At 43.6% G+C, this 18,164-nt stretch overlaps 1 protein-coding gene across 1 annotated transcript; it reads right to left on the minus strand.

Moving 5' to 3' along the window:
* Positions 1 to 283: 283 nt before the first annotated feature.
* On the minus strand, positions 284 to 17,856 carry LOC124689402. Its single transcript, XM_047222941.1, has 10 exons — positions 17,789 to 17,856; positions 17,303 to 17,432; positions 14,542 to 14,627; positions 14,366 to 14,445; positions 14,046 to 14,268; positions 13,869 to 13,951; positions 5,795 to 5,985; positions 1,798 to 1,845; positions 1,301 to 1,681; positions 284 to 1,201 (listed from the first exon to the last, which is right to left on the minus strand). Exons 1-10 carry the CDS (start codon positions 17,854 to 17,856, stop codon positions 284 to 286), a joined length of 2,208 nt encoding a protein of 735 aa, XP_047078897.1.
* Between the last annotated feature and the right edge of the window lie 308 nt (positions 17,857 to 18,164).

Here is an 18,164-nt window from a genome sequence, read left to right on the forward strand (position 1 = left end):
ACATTGTCAAAATTGGGAGGTTCTTTGTGAGTAGAAATTAATGAACTTCGTACGTGCATGCAAATATTTCATCGCAATGAGCTCAAAGCACATGATCAATACTCCTAATATCCATTTCAAATCAATTCAGACAACAAATTACAAAGAATGAATTTATCACTAAACAGCGCAAAGAGATTTATGCTGGAAGCGTCTGCCTGCCGCTGGCCGTTGTGTTACCTCAGCATATTTGTTGGTGCCTCTGGGCATACCTCCTTTGTGCAGCCACCGTCCCCCCTGCATCTCAAGGCTTTGCTAGGGCGAAAGCACGGGAGTCATAGTATTGGCCTTTGGTGGTTGCACGCTGCCACTGATGGCAACTCAGCCATGACATGAGGTAAGGCACCTGCTTGGGGTTCTCGTTCTGATTGTGCGTGAAGCTCTTCATTTGATCCACGTACCTGCCGAGGCGCGACAAAGTCTCCTCAGGTGCACTGTGACCATCTTTGGATAACCTTACATGGTCCCATATGTGTACCATCTGCACAAACATCAGGCGCCTGCCTAGCTCGACCAATTGCGTTAAACCCTTGAGTAGTCGGATCCGTGCCAGCTCCGCCGCCACGCCATGGTGCATGGCCAGCTTTGCTGGCGGGCACCCCAAGGGTGGTCGCAGGACGGAAACGTCCATGTTAGGAAGCTGCTTGCTCATCACGTTGAGGCACTGGTACCGGCCACCGATGGTCACAAGCTTGGTCTTTCCCTCCGTGACTGCCAGGAAGACAATGAAGTTCTTATGCTCGCCGGCGTAGATGTCGCGGATGTCTATCTCCCCGGAGAGTTTGTTTAAGCTCACGTTATTGCCATAGCTGCCAGACTCAATGGATGATATGGCAATGCCCTCGTGAGCCGTAAGGGTGATCTTGATGGAGGTCGCGGCAACCTTGGTGATTCCTGCCATGAATAGCTTCATGGCGTCACGTAGACCACTTTCTTTGCAGAAGGAGTAGGTGCCAGAAGTCGTGTCAGCGATGTACTTCATGACCTCCGGGTCATGTCCATTTGCAAGACCAAAGGCATGCACCGGGAATTCGGTGCTGATTTCCTGTGCAGGGCTCGTTCTTTTTTCTTTTGAGGGATCCTGTACTTCCTTCATGTCCGACAGTAAAACAATACAGCCTACGCGGCTTTTGCTTTCCTCCTCTTCACGCCCCCTCAGGATCTAAAATAAAATAAAATGGTTATATTTTACAACTGAGAAAAGTGAAATACCGCCATGCCATATATATACATAGGTTATTAAGTCAGGGCGCTGATATACCTCGGCTCCCTCTCGCAGACCGGCGGCCATATCAGTCCTGTTTTCGACATACTCAACAACCACCTCTAGCAGGGCCAGGGCATCAGCCCGGCGTTTGGGGGTCATGAAGGTGAGCTCCATTAGGCGGTTCGCATGGGTTCCGGCCCACACGAAGGAGACCCGGTCGTTTGAGCTGAGGTTATCGATGACGATCCTAATGGCTGCACGGTAAGAGTAAATCACCGACTTTCGGTCGAACACAACTACAATGTCAACTCCAGGGAGCGGCATCTCCTCCATGCGGCGCCAGGGAGGCGCTGTGACCTGCACCAGGACTGGGAAATCGCTCCTCGTATCGGCATCCCGAATCCCTTCACTTCCTGTGAACGCTCCTATCTTCACCTGAATTTTTATCACTCGCTGATCATCGTTTGATGGTAACAGTAGATACGAGATAAAATTAACAGATCCAGAGTGTCTGCAACACAGATACATATAAGGGCATGCAGCTTACGTACCAATTCATCTTTCGTATTTGAATGCCATGTTGCCGGCCATGACAATGCCTGCAAACGAACAACATTAGTTAGATCTAATGACGCAGTAAGTACAGGTAGTCGGCAATGATCTTTAATTTCGTTAATTCTTGCTAATTGTTGAATAGCCAAATCAGGTATCATATCCATCTAACGAGCTAATGACCAAAGTTTGACTCTCAGCAACCGCACAATTTATTTTAGTTGTTTAAGGTTAACAAAATTATCAGATACGCATGGGCGGGCCCAGGACTTTATAGATGGGTATTCAAAATAAAAATAAAAAATACAAACAAGAGTAGGAAAATAGTGAGAAAATCAGGGTTTGAACACAAGGCGTACAGTTGAATGCTATCTTCTTCTAGCCAACGGACCAACCAAATGATTGTGTCAATACTTGGATTGCATTTAATACAATGTAGACAATAATTTATAGACGTATCATACAATTTGAAAAGTTTGATAATTTTTTGGGGTACTCACCTGAATACCCATGAATACACATAGGCCCGCCCATGCAGATACGTCTTGTGATGGATGTGAAAGCGTTGTGTGACTTGTGTCCCACGGAATGAATAATCCCCATTGATGATACACACAAGAATGTAAAACTTAAGGTTTAATAGTTGATGATACACAAAAGAACCTATCCCTAAAGGACTCCTGGAGAAAATGACGGTTTGAGGACTATGTAAGAACAGGGAAATTAACCCTCTGCAGAAGAACGAGCTGATTTAAATAGCACAAGCCATCAAATTCAAAACCCTTCACAAGTACTGGCAGATCTCATATGTCTCTGTTAAAATTTGGATGTATCCAGTTACTATTTAGTGTCTAGATACATATAAATTTAAACAAAGTTAAGCTAAGTTTCATAGGATGGAGGGAGTAGTAGATTTCATATGTACTCGCTGAGTTTCCTTTTGTTAACGCTTGGATATTTAAGACGGTAAGCTCGAAATGAGCTCGGCTTTAAATTAATAAAGCCACACAGGGTAGTTAAAAGATGAGCTTATAAACATCGTGCATCAAACAAGCAAAAAATTACTGAAAAACACAGCTTGATCATCGAGGTCTACATCTGTCTGAGGGATCAGAACAAAGGTGATGAAAACACTATGAAGCACGCCATCAGAGACATGCCTTCGCCAAGCCTATGCTCATTGTGCCATTCACATCCACCTCCGAAGAAGGCCCTTACCTTCACACCATGTATCGAAGGGCACCGAACCATCGGAAGGCGGAGCAGCTCCCATAAGAGTGTGCATATGCACACGGGACGACTTGCCAAGTTAAGAAACCAAACACGAATACATATTTACGTGATATCCACGAGCGTTACCGGCAGCAACCGCACGGACTACCACACCAAGACACGGCCCGAAGAGCATCCCATGATCACTCGGAGGCGCAATGATATACATCATTCGAAGGAGTACAAGGATGGGACTGTCCGATACAATCCGTATCATCGCAGTGCATCTCTATCTATTCTGGCATCTCATCGGACTGCACTAGCTGAACCTGTGCATCTCTATCTGTTCTGGCATCTCATCGGACTGCACTAGCTGAACCTTCCTGGAGGACTGCCATGGAAGAAGAATTTGATGCACTTCATCTCAATTGCGCATGGACACTGGTTTCTCGGCCCCATGGCACCAACATCATTGGCAGCAAGTAGATTTTCAAAACTAAGTTTCGGCCAGACGGTTCTGTTGATAAATGCAAAGCTCGCCTGGTTGCACGGGGTTTCACTCAACAACAGGGCATTGACTATCATGAGACATTCAGCCTCGTGGTTAAACCAGTCATTGTTCTCCTTGTGCTCTCGCTTGCAGTCTCTCGTGACTTGTGTCTTCGGCATATTGATGTCAGTAATGCTTTTCCTTCATGGTTTTCTCGAGGAAGATGTGTATATGGCTATATGCAGCAGCCTCCTGGTTTTGAGGACCCTCGTTATCCCCAGCATGTGTGCAAACTTATGCGGGCCTTATATGGTCTCAAACAGTCTCCACGCGCGCGATATGCTCGTCTCAGTGATAAATTATTTCAGCTTGGTTTTGTCTCCAGTAAGGCCAACACCTCTCTCTTCATCTTCGATCATCAGGTTGTCCAGGTCTATGTGCTTGTATATGTTGATGATATTGTTCTTGCTGGTTCTTCCGCCACACTTGTTGATCGTCTTATTCAGACTCTTTCACGTGCATTCCCTATTAAAGATCTTGCACGACTTGACTATTTTCTCGGTATTGAGGTTTCCTATACGTCCTAGGGAATGGTTCTCACCCAACATAAGTATGCTTGGAATCTTCTTCATCGGGCTAACATGGAACAGATTCGTGCCGTCACCATCCCGATGTCCGCTATGGATAAACTAACTCCCGACCACTGGTGATCGCGTTAGTACTGATGTTTCTTTCCGGCATCAGAGTATTGTTGGAAGACTGCAGTATCTCACGTTGACAAGGCCGGATTTATCCTAAGCTGTGAACAAAGTCTGTCAGTATTTATCTCAGCCGACGACCATTCGTTACTAGGCGGTCAAGCGGATTCTTTGTTATGTCAAAGGTATTGCCTCCACTGGTTTGATTTTTCGGCCTGATCCATCCCCTGATCCATCCCATGTGCTTAATATCTACACTGATGTTAATTGGGCGGGCTGCTCGGATGATCGTCGTTCTACTGGTGGCTTTGCTACTTTCCTTGGGTGCAACCTCATTTTGTGGAGCTCTCGCAAGCAGCCCACAGTTTCTTGTTCTAGTACCACGGCTGAATATAAGGCATTGGCTAATGGCACCGCTGAAGCTACCTGGATTCAGTCGGTTCTCAAGGAGCTTGGAGTTCATCAGTCGCGACCACCTGTTCTGTGGTGCGACAATCTTGGCGCTAGATAATTGTTCGTCAATCCGGTGTTTCACACTTGCACCAAGCATATTGAGATTGATTTTTCATTTTGTCCGTGAGATGGTGGCCTTGGGCGCTCTCTATGTTTGGTTCATCGCTTCTGGAGATCAGATTGCTGATGTATTCACTAAACCAGTCACTCAACTAACACTCCGTAAATTTTTGTCCAATCTCAACCTTGTACACGGCGGTATAGATTGAGGGGGGTGTTAAAGATAGAATCGGTTAGGTGATTAGTTTCTTTGTATAGAGAATATTGTGTATATCTCCTATTTATGGGCAGATCAGTTTGTGATCTTGAATCAATCTAATATAAAGAGAGGAGGCCCCACGTTGGGGTATGCTACGGCAAAACGCAATTGTTAACTGGCAAGTCTTGCCATGAAAGGCCAGAGCTCAAGCTGCTGCCGGAGGGAGAACCACTTCCCCCTCTAGCCCAGGTCGAGGGCGCGGACCCGCCGACTAGCAGAGCAAACCGACCAAACCTCTGGTGTTGCAGGCCGCCTCACCTTGCGAAGCGCCTTGGCATTTGGGGCGGCAGACCCTGTCACCAAGGTCAACTGCCACCCTCTTCGCGGAGGATGCGGAGCAGCATGGTCCTTGCCTCCCCCGTCCTTAGCAGCCGCGCGGCGGTTACAGGTGGGTGCCTCCGGTGGCGGCAAGACGGAGAGGAGTGGTGGGGGAGGGGCTGGGCGGCTAGGGTTTCTTCGCCTCCCAATTACCCCAGAGCGGAGCAATGCTTTGATATTAATATGATACATATACATGAGTTGGATTATTAACCGGAGGGAGTCTCAAATCTATCTAAACCGTCATTCGCATGACACACACTTTGATACTCGCCATATGTCCGCAAATTTCTCTATACATGTACTCTAGAGTTGTAAGATCAATGGCCATGGTTCCAATCATTCGTAAATCAGCATGGATTGGAATTACACAGAAATTCTTATGAATGTCCTACAGGTCAAAGAGGCCCTACATGTTTCACTGTGGACTCTGCATGCAGGATCGTTGACTCGTGATTTGTCTACAAAAGAAAGTATTGTATAAGGCAGCAGTGACCTTAAGTTACCTTGTTAATTACAGCTTCAGTGCCATTGAGTCGTTGGACGATATCCACTATGCTTGGCCTTTTGTGCCTATCATTCTCCATGCAAGTTAGTGCTATCTCCGTGCATATGCTAACTTGGTTGCAGTATGCTTCAAGTTGTCGCGAAACATAACATGTTTCCTGGATCCGGTTTCTCCAATTTGCATGTACCTATGGATACAAAGTGTAAATTTGGAGTGACAAATTAACTCTCTGATTTACATTATTTTTTTGTATTTTGCGTAAAATTGATACCAACAAGTCAGAAAATAAATACACCAGCCAAATCACCAGATTTAGGCCATATATTGAGTTCAACCATGCAGGTCTTGGATAGTATTTATAAAGGATATATATATATATATAAGTCATATAAAAATAATAAGTAATATTAGTTAATATGCTCTCCATTCAAAAATAGATAAGTTTTATATCTGGTCGTTACCTTTTGTACTGATCCGTTACTTAGAATGAAAAAAACATCTTATTTTGTCATTGTATATTTCATGACCAATCTAATACTAGCATACTATTTAAACATTACGAAACTAATTATATTTTTTGTGTATAATTAGTTATATTTATAGAAATTTGACCCTCGCAAAAAAAAAAAGAAGTTCGACAGCAAGCTTTTTGAGATGCCATGTTAGCAAATGTACACTTTATTAAAGAAATATTAGAGGGTTCCGTGCATATTTCACATATGTACTTGTACTATATATTGTGGCATTTGGCCCCCGTGGAGTACAAGTTGCTTATTACTAGCATGGTATAAGAGCAACGTTACGGTTGCACGCGCAACTCCTGCTTTTCTTTTCAAATCACAACAGCCACGTTCGAATCCTTGATTTTCTCGACTGCTCTCATTTTCCTTGTCTCAGGCCACCGCCGTCCTTGTTTCGGTTTTCTGCTGCCATCTTTGCCCACGCCGCTACCACCGGCCCCTTCCCGGCCACCGCAATTGTCCGTACTTCCCCTCCAGATGCTCCGCCAGCCGATCTCCGACCAGGCTGCCTCCCGCCACCGGTCTCTGGCCGCCACCGCCGGCCTCCGTCCTTGTTCGCCGTCGCCACTGTCCACCCCTGGTTTGATGTATGCAGTCTGTGTTGATTTTTTTCCTCTCGCTTGATTTGTTCCCGAGTAGTTAGATCTAAAAAAAAAAGATAGATGTCTGTCTCATCGGGCTATGTCGCGATTCCTCGGTGCCCAGTGATCTTTGATGACACGAACTAACCTGATTTCGTTGCCTTTATGAGCATTCATATGTGTGGTTTTCGTCTCTGGGGTGTGCGCTCTAGCGAGATCTCATGTCCGCTGTGACGCCTCCTACTCCACCTACGCCACTAGTCCTGTTGCTGCCAATGCTATTCAGGCTGACAAGGATGCGGCCAAGAGTGCAGATGATGTTGTCATTGCCGCGTATGATTGGATGGTCCACGAGTATTCTATTGATCTTGAGACCTACCGGTTGGATTTGACTACTTACACCCAATGGATAGACGATGATACTCGTGTTGCAGTTGTTCTCACCTCCAGTGTTCTACTTCAGTTTTCTTTCGAGTTTATGGGCCTCTGTACTGTCGCAGACATGTGCGCTCACCTTCATCAGAGTTATCAACCATCCGGCGATGTTCTGTATCTATCGGTAGTTCGCTAGGAGCATGATCTTCGGCAGGGTGACTCTACTATTGGTTAGTTCTACACGTAGAGTGCTGCTATCTGGCACCACCTCGACTCTCTTCACACCACTGTTTGTGGTTCATGCCCATGTTGTCAGACTGTGCGCTCTGACGTGGAGTTTCAGCGTGTCTACGAGTTCTTGTCTCGGCTCCAGAAGGAGTTTGAGCCTCGTCGAGGTCAGCTGCTTGCCTTGGTCGTGTTCCCATTTCGTAGGTGTTGTCCGAACTTCGTGTTGAGGAGACTCGTCTACATGGAGTTGGCTTGTTGGATGTTCCTTCTGTACTTGCTACCCATGGTCATCCGTCGACGCCTGCTCCATCGACTCCTTTGCGGCCCGCTGCTCTGCCACTTTAACCCACTCCTCCGGACCAGGGCTAGATTCATGCCCAAGGTGGCCAGGGGTGTGGCTCTAGCCCCTGCCCTCACTTCCCCTAGGGTAGGGAGTATTTTGAGACTGCACCTACTGTGACCTAGATGGTCATATTGAGTCTCGCTGCAACACAAAGGACTGTGATCTATGTCAGCAGAGGACGCCTGCTTCTCCTGGGACACGTGCTCCTTCTGGCTCATTAGGATCTTCTCCAGTTGGCTTCACTGAGCAAGACATTGTGCGGCTAGCGGTTGTTCGCCAATTTAGGATCTTCCTTGATGGGTACTGCTAGTTCTGTGATTGATGCTTCTGGCACTGAGTGACGACCAGGTACATCCATGTGGTTTATGGATTTCGGAGCTTCTTTTCATATGACTTCCGATTCTTCTATTATGTCATCTCCTTGACATCTTGCTTCTACTTTTAGTGTTCTCACCGCCGATGGTACTTCTCTTTCTGTTTTCTGGTCAGGACACTCTTTCTACTCATTTTTTGTTTTGTTCCTGATATCTCATTTTCTTGTCTTACCATGGACCTTTTTTGTGCAAGCCAGCTTACTCACTTTGGTTGTCGCGTCATTCTTGACGTTGATTCTTGTTTTGTTCAGGATCGTCACACACAGTCTAGTTGGAGTTGGCCCTCACCGCCATGATTCTCAGGGGCTTTGGGAGTTAGATTGGCTTTGTGTTCCTTCCACTGCCACCTTGTCTGCCACTTCTCCCGTCGATGTTGTCTCTGCCACCGGTTCCTTTCAGTAGTGGCATCATTGTCTTGGTTACCTTTGTGGTTCTCGTCTGTCATCATCAGTTCATCGTGGTCTTCTAGGGAATGTCTAAGGACAGTTTTCATTATAAGTGTCAGGGTTGTAGGCTAGGTAAACAGATTCAGTTACCCTATCATGCGAGTGCTTATGTATCTCAACGACCTTTCGATTTAGTTCACTCTGATGTTTGGGGACCGGCTCCTTTCGCTTCGAAGGGGGGCCATCGATATTATATCATTTTCATAAATGATTTTACTCATTTCATTTAGATGTATTTCATGTCTTCTCGTAGTGAGGTTCTCTCCATTTATAAATGGTTTGCAGCCATGGTTCTTACTCAGTTCTCTACACTTGTTCTTGTGTTTCATGTTGACTCTGTTGGAGAGTATATCTCCAAGCATTTGTGCGGTGTTCCTGCTGAGCAGGGCAACCTCTCCCAGTTCTCTTGTCTCGGTGCGCATGCTTGGAATGGTGTGGACTAACGTAAACATCATCATCTTCTTGAGACTGCTCGTGCGATGATGATTTCCTATTCTCTTCCACGATATTTTTGGGCTGATGTTGTCTCTACCTTGGCCTATCTTATTAATATTCAACCTTCTGCTTCTCGTGAGGGCGCCATTCCTCTCGAGCGACTATATGGTCACCCTTCTAACTATTTTGTGCTTCATATGTTTGGTCGCATTTGTTATGGTCTTCTCGCTCTTCGTGAACGGACTAAACTCACCACTCAGTCTATCCAGTGTGTTTTTTCTTGGATATAGTGATGAGCACAAGGATTATCCCTGTTAGGATCTAGTGCCTCGTCACATGCGCATTTCTCGGGATGTTACTTTTGACGAGTCTTGTCCTTTCGATCCGTGTTTTACCTCCTCGACCTCTATTGTGGAGGATGTGTCTTTTCTTGTTTTTCCTGATTCTCCTCCCTCATGTCTCTTCTCCCCTCCCCCATCTCCTTCGACGCCCCCGTCTCCTCCTACGCCTCCTTCGTCTTCACTCTTCTCACCGGTATCTCCTCATGTTGCTCCTTCTCCTCCTACTATTCCTTTTAACTATACTCGTCGTCCACCCGTCGTGACTAAGTCATCTGATGCACCCTTTACTTCTGGTGCACTGTCCTAGCCGACATATTCTCTCCGTACTCAGACTCGTCTTTCCCTGATTTCTATAATCCTGCTAGCTTTAGTGTATCAGTTGTTCCGGAGCCTACTACTTATCATGACTCGTGAGGCTGTTGTTCATCCTGAATGGTAGCTTGCTATGGTTGAGGATATTGTTGTGCTTGAGCGGACTGGTACGTGAGAGCTTGTTCCTCTTCCTCTCGTCCTATCACATGTAAGTGGGTTTATAAGGTTAAGACCCGCTCTGATGGTACTCTTGAGCGTTAAAAGGCTCGACTCGTTGCTCGCAGTTTTCAGCAGGAGCATGGTCGTGACTATGATGAGACTTTTTCCCATGTAGCTCACATGGCCACCATTTAGACTCTTCTTGTCGTGGCCTCTATTCGCCATTGGTCTGTCTCTCATCTTGATGTTAAGAATTCATTTCTTAATGGTGAGTTGCGTGAGGAGGTTTATATGCAACCACCACCTAGGTATTCTGTCACCGATGGCATGGTATGTCGTTGTCGTCGCTCTCTCTATGGCCTTAAGCAAGACCGGCGTGCATGGTTTGAGCGCTTTTCTTCTGTGGCCACGGCCCCTAGCTTCTCTCGCAGTATACACCATCATGTGTTGTTTGTTCACTTTTTTCCTTGTGATCGCATTCTTCTTATTTTCTATGTTGATGGCATGATCATCACTACTGACGATCCTGAGTAGATTGCCTGTGTCAAGGCATGTCTCAGTGAGCAGTTTCTTATGTCAGATGTTGATCCGCTTTAGTATTGTTTTGTGATTGAGGTTTCATCCACCTCTGATGGTTTCTTTATATCCAAAGAACTGTATTTTCAGGATATTCTTGATCGTGTCGCTCTTACTGATGAGCGTACATGGAGCTCAATATTTCTCCTCGTGCTTCTGATGGTGATCCTATCTCTGATTCGACTCGTTATCAATATCTTGTCAGGAGTCTCGTCTACCTGCCTGTTACTCGCCTACATATTTCTTATTCCGTCTATAGTCTGAGTCAGTTTGTTTCTGCTCCCACTTCAGTCCACTATAGTCACCTTCTTCGTGTTCTACACTATCTACGTGGGATGGTCTCTTTTTGTCTCTTCTTTCCTCATTCCAACTCGTTACAGCTCGAGTTCTACTCCGATGCTACGTGGGCGGGTGATCCTTTGGATCACCAGTCCCTTTCTGCCTACTATTTTTTTAGAGGTTCTCTCATTGCTTGAAAGACGAAGAAGTAGGCCACAGTTTCCCGTTTGAGTGTAGATATTGAGTTGCGAGCTATGCCTCTTTTGACTGCAGAGGTGACTTGGTTAAAATGGTTACTTGCAGATTTCGGTGTCTCCTTACGACACCCACTCCTCCCTTGTCTGACAGTACATGTTGGTGTTGATGCTTATTTTTTAAGTGCCAAGTGTGCAAGATTAGATTTTTGCGCTCAAGTATTTGCCTTCAAAGTTGTAGTTGGCGGACTTCTTTACGACGGTCTAGACTAGAGCGCAACATAGCTTTCTACTCTCTAAACTCACTGTCGTGGATCCACCATGAGTCTAAGGTGGGTGTCGGAGAGATATTCGTATATTTTAGTTTTCCTAGTAGCTAGAGGGTTCCATGCATATTTCACATATGTACTTGTACTATATATTGTGGCCTTTGGCCCATGGAATAGAATTTGCTTATTCCTAACACACTTCAAAATGTAGATGCTCCTTTCTGCTCCATTAGCGTAAGTCGGTAAACTGCAGAAGTTCTGATTATATATTGTATGGATGCTTAATATTTAAAAAATTATCAAATTCAGGATAATGTTGTAGAGGCGTTCAAACTTTGAGCGGCTCTCCTAAACCTTGCAATGGTCGACGCCTCAATTTTGTGGCCTAATATGGAGCATGCAGCAAGAGATTAAAGGATGGGAGAGAAAGGAGTGTAAATGAGATTAAATTTCAGGTTAATTAGTGCATTATTAGGTGATTGTTCACGATAAAAAATTATGTCTCCAGGGAACAATTTTGCATTAATCATAGTGTAGGAGCATGATTTACGATGATAACTGTTTAATTCTCATTTTTCTTGAGAATATGCTCGGAAAAATAATGGATGGGAAGGGACCCTTCTATATGACACTAGTAGGAAAACCATTATAGGTAGAAATGACATATGTGGCGCACCTAAAAAATATGCTCCACAAAAATTATTTCTGTGGCGCACCAAAAACATGCGCCACAGAAATTGCGACTTTCTGTGGCGCATATTGGCTTGGTGCGCCACAGAATTTCCACTTTCTGTGGCGCATGTGGACGGATGCGCCACAGAATTTTCATGGGGCCACGCGGGGTCCAGCACTGCAGATGCGCCACAGAAAAGTTTATCTTTCTGTGGCGCACTAGGCATATGCGCCACATAATTCTGCAGGATTTTTTCTCCCCACGCAACTCCACCCCCCCCCTCGTGGATCGCCTTTTTTAGCACTGTAACATAAGAAAGAAATAGATAGAAATTTCAAAAAATAAAATCATTCGAGATTCCCATATATTATGTCATCTAGCACCACTGAAACTTAACAAACATGAATTTCGACTTTTTTTGCAAAATTGCGTGGGAAAATCATCAAACTGGTTTTCTGGTTGCGTACGAACTCGAAAAAAACGCACAATATATCAAAATGTTCCCACGAAAATTCTACATCCGAATTCACCGGGACTTGCCCGGTTGGACAATTTTTAGAATCGCCAAATTCGAAAAGAGTAAAAAGTTATGGCCAGTTAAAGAGTTTTTCCTGTAAAATACAAAAAAAAATTCTGTGGCGCACCAAGTGTCCGTGCGCCACTAAAGTTTGGCCGGAAATTTTTGAATTTTTCCGGCGCCAATCTCCTACTCCTCTTCTCCTCTCACTTCTCCTCTCACTTCTCCATCTCCTCACTTCTCCTCCCACCACCACCACCACCACCTCCCTTCTCCGGCGACCACCACCACCTCCTCCGGCGACCACCACCACCTCCGGCCACCACCACCTCCGGCCACCACCATCACCATCACCACCACCACCACCACCACCACCTCCTCCTCCTCCTCCTCCTCCGGCCACCACCACCAACACCACCACCACCACCACCACCACCACCACCACCTCCTCCTCCTCCTCCTCCTCCGGCCAACACAACCACCACCACCACCACCTCCTCCTCCTCCGGCCAACACAACTACCACCACCACCTCCTCCTCCTCCTCCACCACCACAAAAAAAAACGGTGAAATTCCAGCGGCCTCTAGATGTAGATCTAGATCTTGATCTGGCCGCCACTTTTTTTTGAAATTCGAAAAAAAAATCTGTGGCGCATATTGGCATGGTGCGCCACAGAAGTTTCAAAAATTATGTGGCGCACGTACATATGCGCCACAGAATTCTAATACTAGTCGCGTGGCAACTGTGGCGACGGGCTCGTGCGCCACAGAAAGTGATTTCCGTGCGCCACAGTTAGCCCTTTTTCCACTAGTGTGAAGCAATCTGGTGGCAAACTTATGGTCAAAAAAATCTTGTGGGGAACTAAGTGGAACACGGCTTGCTACACCCTTTACCTAGTTTTGACAGAGGCAAGTAGGATTCAAATCCTTGTTGGCTATGATACAAGTTCTCTGACGTAACGTCAAATAACTTTGAGTGATTGACATGTGGGCCATGCTCTGGTCAGACCACATCCAGTGAATCAAAGTCACAAAGTCACCTGACATTACATCAGAGGATCCTTGTACGGTTGGCTAGCAAACTATATATGATGTTAGCCATTTCGCTTTGTATATAATATAATATTTGCATCAGTACATGGATAAATGTGCATCCGATAATGTCGACAATTGTGATATCCTCCGGTTTATGTAATGTATATTTTTGTCATCCTATCCACTTTTTATAATTTGCAGAGAGTTAATCATTATGTAAATAATTCAATACTTCTTATGTATTCTAAGTGGAAACTCTTGTATAAATAAACCTAAATAATAGCATACCACGTCTTTGACAAAATAATTGGACCTTTCCATGAAGTAAAGCGACACAATTACTTACTAGATCAAGGAACTTTTTATGAGGCATTTCATCACTTCTAGAGTCTGCTTTGTTGCCTCCAATAATTTTTATGATTACCACACCCAAGCTAAATATGTCATACTTGCATGAGATAACTTTTCCATGTATGAATTCCCATGGCACGTAGCCTCTGCTTGGTAGCACAAATAAAACAAGAATACTCAGTAACTGGAAAAACTATGTTTATTAAAAAGGAATTGATTGTTGCATCAATAATAACTTACGGCGTTCCTAGAGGAGTTTGTGTGACCTTGGTTTGACCAAACAGTCTGGACAAACCAAAATCTGCAAGTTTAGGTTCCATGTTCATGTCTAGCAATATATTGTCTGGTTTTAGGTCCAGATGGTAAATTGGTTCTTCAAATCCTTTGTGCAGGTATTTTAAACCATCAGATGTCCCCTTTATAATTTTGTAACGTGTGTCCCAATCAAGTCCATTGCATTCATCTACAGTCAGATTTATGGGCATTAATGATGTGAAAATATAAACAAAGCATTCGTATCACATGATAATACTTGCACTCAAAGTAGAGTACCAACATACCTGAAAGATGCTTTTCAAGGCTTCCGTTTTGCATATATTCAGAGCACAACGCTCTGTATGTTGTCTCAGCAGAAATTGTTCTTCCCTCGTACTGCATAGGTTGGTGTTGTGTTTCATAACAATAGCAAACTAACCTTACAGTGTTCTGATGACTGAGCGTCATAAGGTTTTCAGACTCACGTAGGAATCGTTCATCATCAACTCCTGGCATGGTATTATGAAGCATCTTCACAGCAATGTCTGTTCCATTTTCAAGCTTTGCCTATCCAAGATTTATTATGAGTCTAAGTATCTTATTTCCCAATTTATTCAAGTGGAATGTTTATCATCATCCATAAGTTCCAGAAATTTAATAAAAATACACCTATGTGGATTACTTCAATACAAAAAGGTACAGTTGTTGACCACATACTACTCAACATAATGTTGCTCTGCATAATGATGTTATGCATGAGGTGAACCTCATGATTATCTCTATTTTCCAAAGAAACATGAATAAATACTCCTGAATTTCATTTGAGTAGTATAAGTATGAAAAATGCAAGTGTCAGGCTCTAGTTGTTTGTGTTGTTGTATTTCGTGGAAACAAATATGATGTCATGACAAAAGGTGTCTTACAATGATACTGGTATATTGGAATAAAATATCCAATCCATGCAATTTATTAGCCATGATTGAGGGATTACGAAGGGCTATATAAGATTAAGTGTTCCACTAAAAGAAATACATCGTACTAATTTCCATGCAAGATTTACTAGATCTCTGGACATTGCCGAGATCCAAAATGCACATCATCAATGAAGTGAGTTACACTGAAGTGAGTTTGTGTGTTCGTGAACTATGTCACATTTCGAGTCCTTTTGATGCTACTTTGATCTATGTTGGAAACAAGAATTTGTTTGAACTTATTTTCTATTTTTTTATCAATGTTTGACATGCATGTTTGTATGGTCATATGGCCGAATGGCCAAGGTCATAAAAAAAACCTGGACCGCGCTGCCCAAATGGGTGGTTGCGTCGGGTGCAGCATGCTACCCAAACGGTTAGCCGGACGCTGTCATATCCTACAGTGACCGCGCGTCCACCCAAACAGATAAAATAGGACACAAAATGTGTGATAATTGAGGGGTCGCGTTGGAGATGCCCTTAGCACACATCATCCTTCCCAGAAACTATTTAGAAATTTGGTCCTTGGGGTCGGCACCAAAGATGATGAAGCGAGAAGAACAAGTTTGGGTCCATCTTCTTTAGAGCCACCCCTGCCTCGGAAACCCCCCCCCCAGTCCATGGCGAAACAGGGGATAGAAGGGGGGTTTTGGCGCCAAAGTGTATGCCATCAAACTGCAAAAATTCGGCTCCATCTTCTTTGACACTTGCTTGAGGGGCTAGATTTTGACCTTCTTTTTTAAGAGCGGCGAGACATGTGTTAAGTTTTTCAGACGGTCCAGAATTGTTAAAACATATATCAATTGAATGAAGTAATCCCTACAATCCAGATTACTTGTTGCGGATTTAGAAAAGGTAGTACCTAAAATCTGTCTAGATTCGTCAAATCCGTGACAAATAATTTAAATCGAAAGGGGCTAGAATATTTTTCTGAAGTTTCTGAATAGTGGCGGGAAGTGGGATTTGATCGACAAGCTCCATGTACAATGTATGGAGGTAGCCCGTTTGTTTCAAGGCTTACATGGAACTTGATGAATCCACCCTCGCCCAATGGTCAAAGCGATGCAATCTGTGTTAGAGTACTGTAGGTGAGATTGACTCGAATCTATCGGGCCGATGAGCACCTTTTGTTGTTACTTAAAGCATAATGCATGGATGTTTAAAATTTACTATGGCTATGGGACTCATACGGTACGTGCGATCATTTAAGAGAATAGCGTTCATATTATTTAACATAGTCCAGTCCAGTACGAGTGTCGTGTTAGAGGTAGCATAAAATATAAATTAGTTTGCATTACGATTTTACACCATTGTATCATATATTATTGGCGAAAAGTGTCTTTGGCTCATGGGCACCAGCTCCTGCTGTTTCAAAAAATTCGAAAATCATACATATTTGTTTTAAAAAAATCTGAAAATAAATTTAGACATAATAAATGACGTAACCTACAAGCGTGTAAAATTTTAATATGAAATTATTTATATTGTAGACTACACAAAAAAGACAAAATCTGTTAAAATTTGGAGATTTGAAATATGCACACCCAGATCCACACGTTTGTTATTTTTGTGTAGCCCAGAATTTTTTGTATTTGAAATTGAAATTTTGCACGTTTATGGGACAATTCATTGGCTACACCATGATTTTTTCTCTAATTTTTTTGAAACACATAAATATGATTTTTATTTTTTTCTAAAATAGCGGGAGCACTGGTGCCCAGGAGCACCAAATCTCTGTCCATATTATTGGCTACAAATTAGTTTGCATTACAATTTTACACCATTGTATCATATATTGTATATTGGCTACCTCTAACATGACACTCGTACTGGACTGGACTATATTAAATAATTAATTGACGAAGTTTGACAAACTTTACAGTCTTGAAACGTGCACTATTTTATGAAGTAGTCTATAATATGAAGTAGTTTGTATTGAGATTTTACATCATTATAGTATACATCATTGTCTATCTCCAGAATTTTATTTCATATTTTATAAAATTTTAAAATACGAATTCTAAGTGTTTACAAATAGGCTTGTGCTTTCATAAATTTCCAAACTTAAAACAGTGTAAACTCTCGAAGAGATATTGTGGTATCATTTAATCTCAGCCATCCTACTCCTAATGTCGAACAAGTATCGTTTAATCGCAATCTTTCTTGTGTTTCTCTCAGGAAGATACTTTACAAATAAGATAAAGGGCAATGTGTAGGTTTTCTAGTATATATATCAACAACATACAAAATAAACAAACATCTCAATCTTACCACGTAGACCTTCCCATATGCGCCTTGACCAATTATCCGTTCCTTAGAGAAATCATCAGTGATTTCTTTTAATAGTTGGATCGTTAGACTTCTTGCATTCTGTAATCTGCTAGTCATGTCACGGTCTCTTCTGCAGGTACAAATTGAAACCCCTCAGAGTTGTTCAGAATAAAAAAACATAGGAAAGAACCAACAGAATAAATAAGTAATTTGACAGTTTATTTCACCATATGATAATGCATTCATATGCGAAAATTCTCAAGCACGTGCATATTTCTATGAGATGAATGCTAAATTTGCAGGATTAACGGGATAGCAAGCTAGCTAGTCGAGAGACAGATGTACATAGCTTGGCAGGTTGCGTATATACTTGCAAGATTCTACGCACAGAAAACCCGAATCAGATTAGACTGATGAATAACAGGTAGCTCAAGCTTGGGATATTGAGCGACTAATATTGCAGGTCCAGAAGCAGTTAGTACTAACCTGGCCGAGGCGGAGCGCGGAGAGCCTGCATCTGTCAGCGTAGCTCCATCAGAGCCAATTGACGCCATGATCGATCGTTTACCTCTGACCTAATTAATCCCTACAAGGCCAAGAGCAATGTATGTCTGCACACGGTAGGGGAGGAAGACGGTGTTGCCGAGATTAAGTAACAGGAGACTGAGGTCTACTTGTCTACTAAATTAAGTACCGCGTTGGGGTTTGCGCGTGGATGGATACAGCTCACACCTGGTAACGGCGACGCCGAGAAAGTCGCCGGCGGCAACTTGGCCATAGTTTTTGTGAGATTCGAATGAACGTGGAACCCTCCTTGTTGTTCTTCGATTATTCTTCTCTGGCATAATTTAGAGAGGCACCG

The sequence above is a fragment of the Lolium rigidum genome, chromosome 2 (genome assembly GCF_022539505.1).
Source record: "Lolium rigidum isolate FL_2022 chromosome 2, APGP_CSIRO_Lrig_0.1, whole genome shotgun sequence".
Classification (NCBI taxonomy): Eukaryota; Viridiplantae; Streptophyta; class Magnoliopsida; order Poales; family Poaceae; genus Lolium; species Lolium rigidum.

Bases quoted from the DNA above. Each gene is read 5' to 3' on its own strand.
- LOC124689402 (XM_047222941.1), bottom strand. From the start codon at position 17,856: ATGGCGTCAATTGGCTCTGATGGAGCTACGCTGACAGATGCAGGCTCT. The intron at 1,682-1,797 runs GTACGTAAGCTG...ATAAAAATTCAG, and splicing joins CAAATACGAAAGATGAATTG to GTGAAGATAGGAGCGTTCAC. The intron at 1,202-1,300 runs GTATATCAGCGC...ATTTTATTTTAG, and splicing joins GTCTGCGAGAGGGAGCCGAG to ATCCTGAGGGGGCGTGAAGA.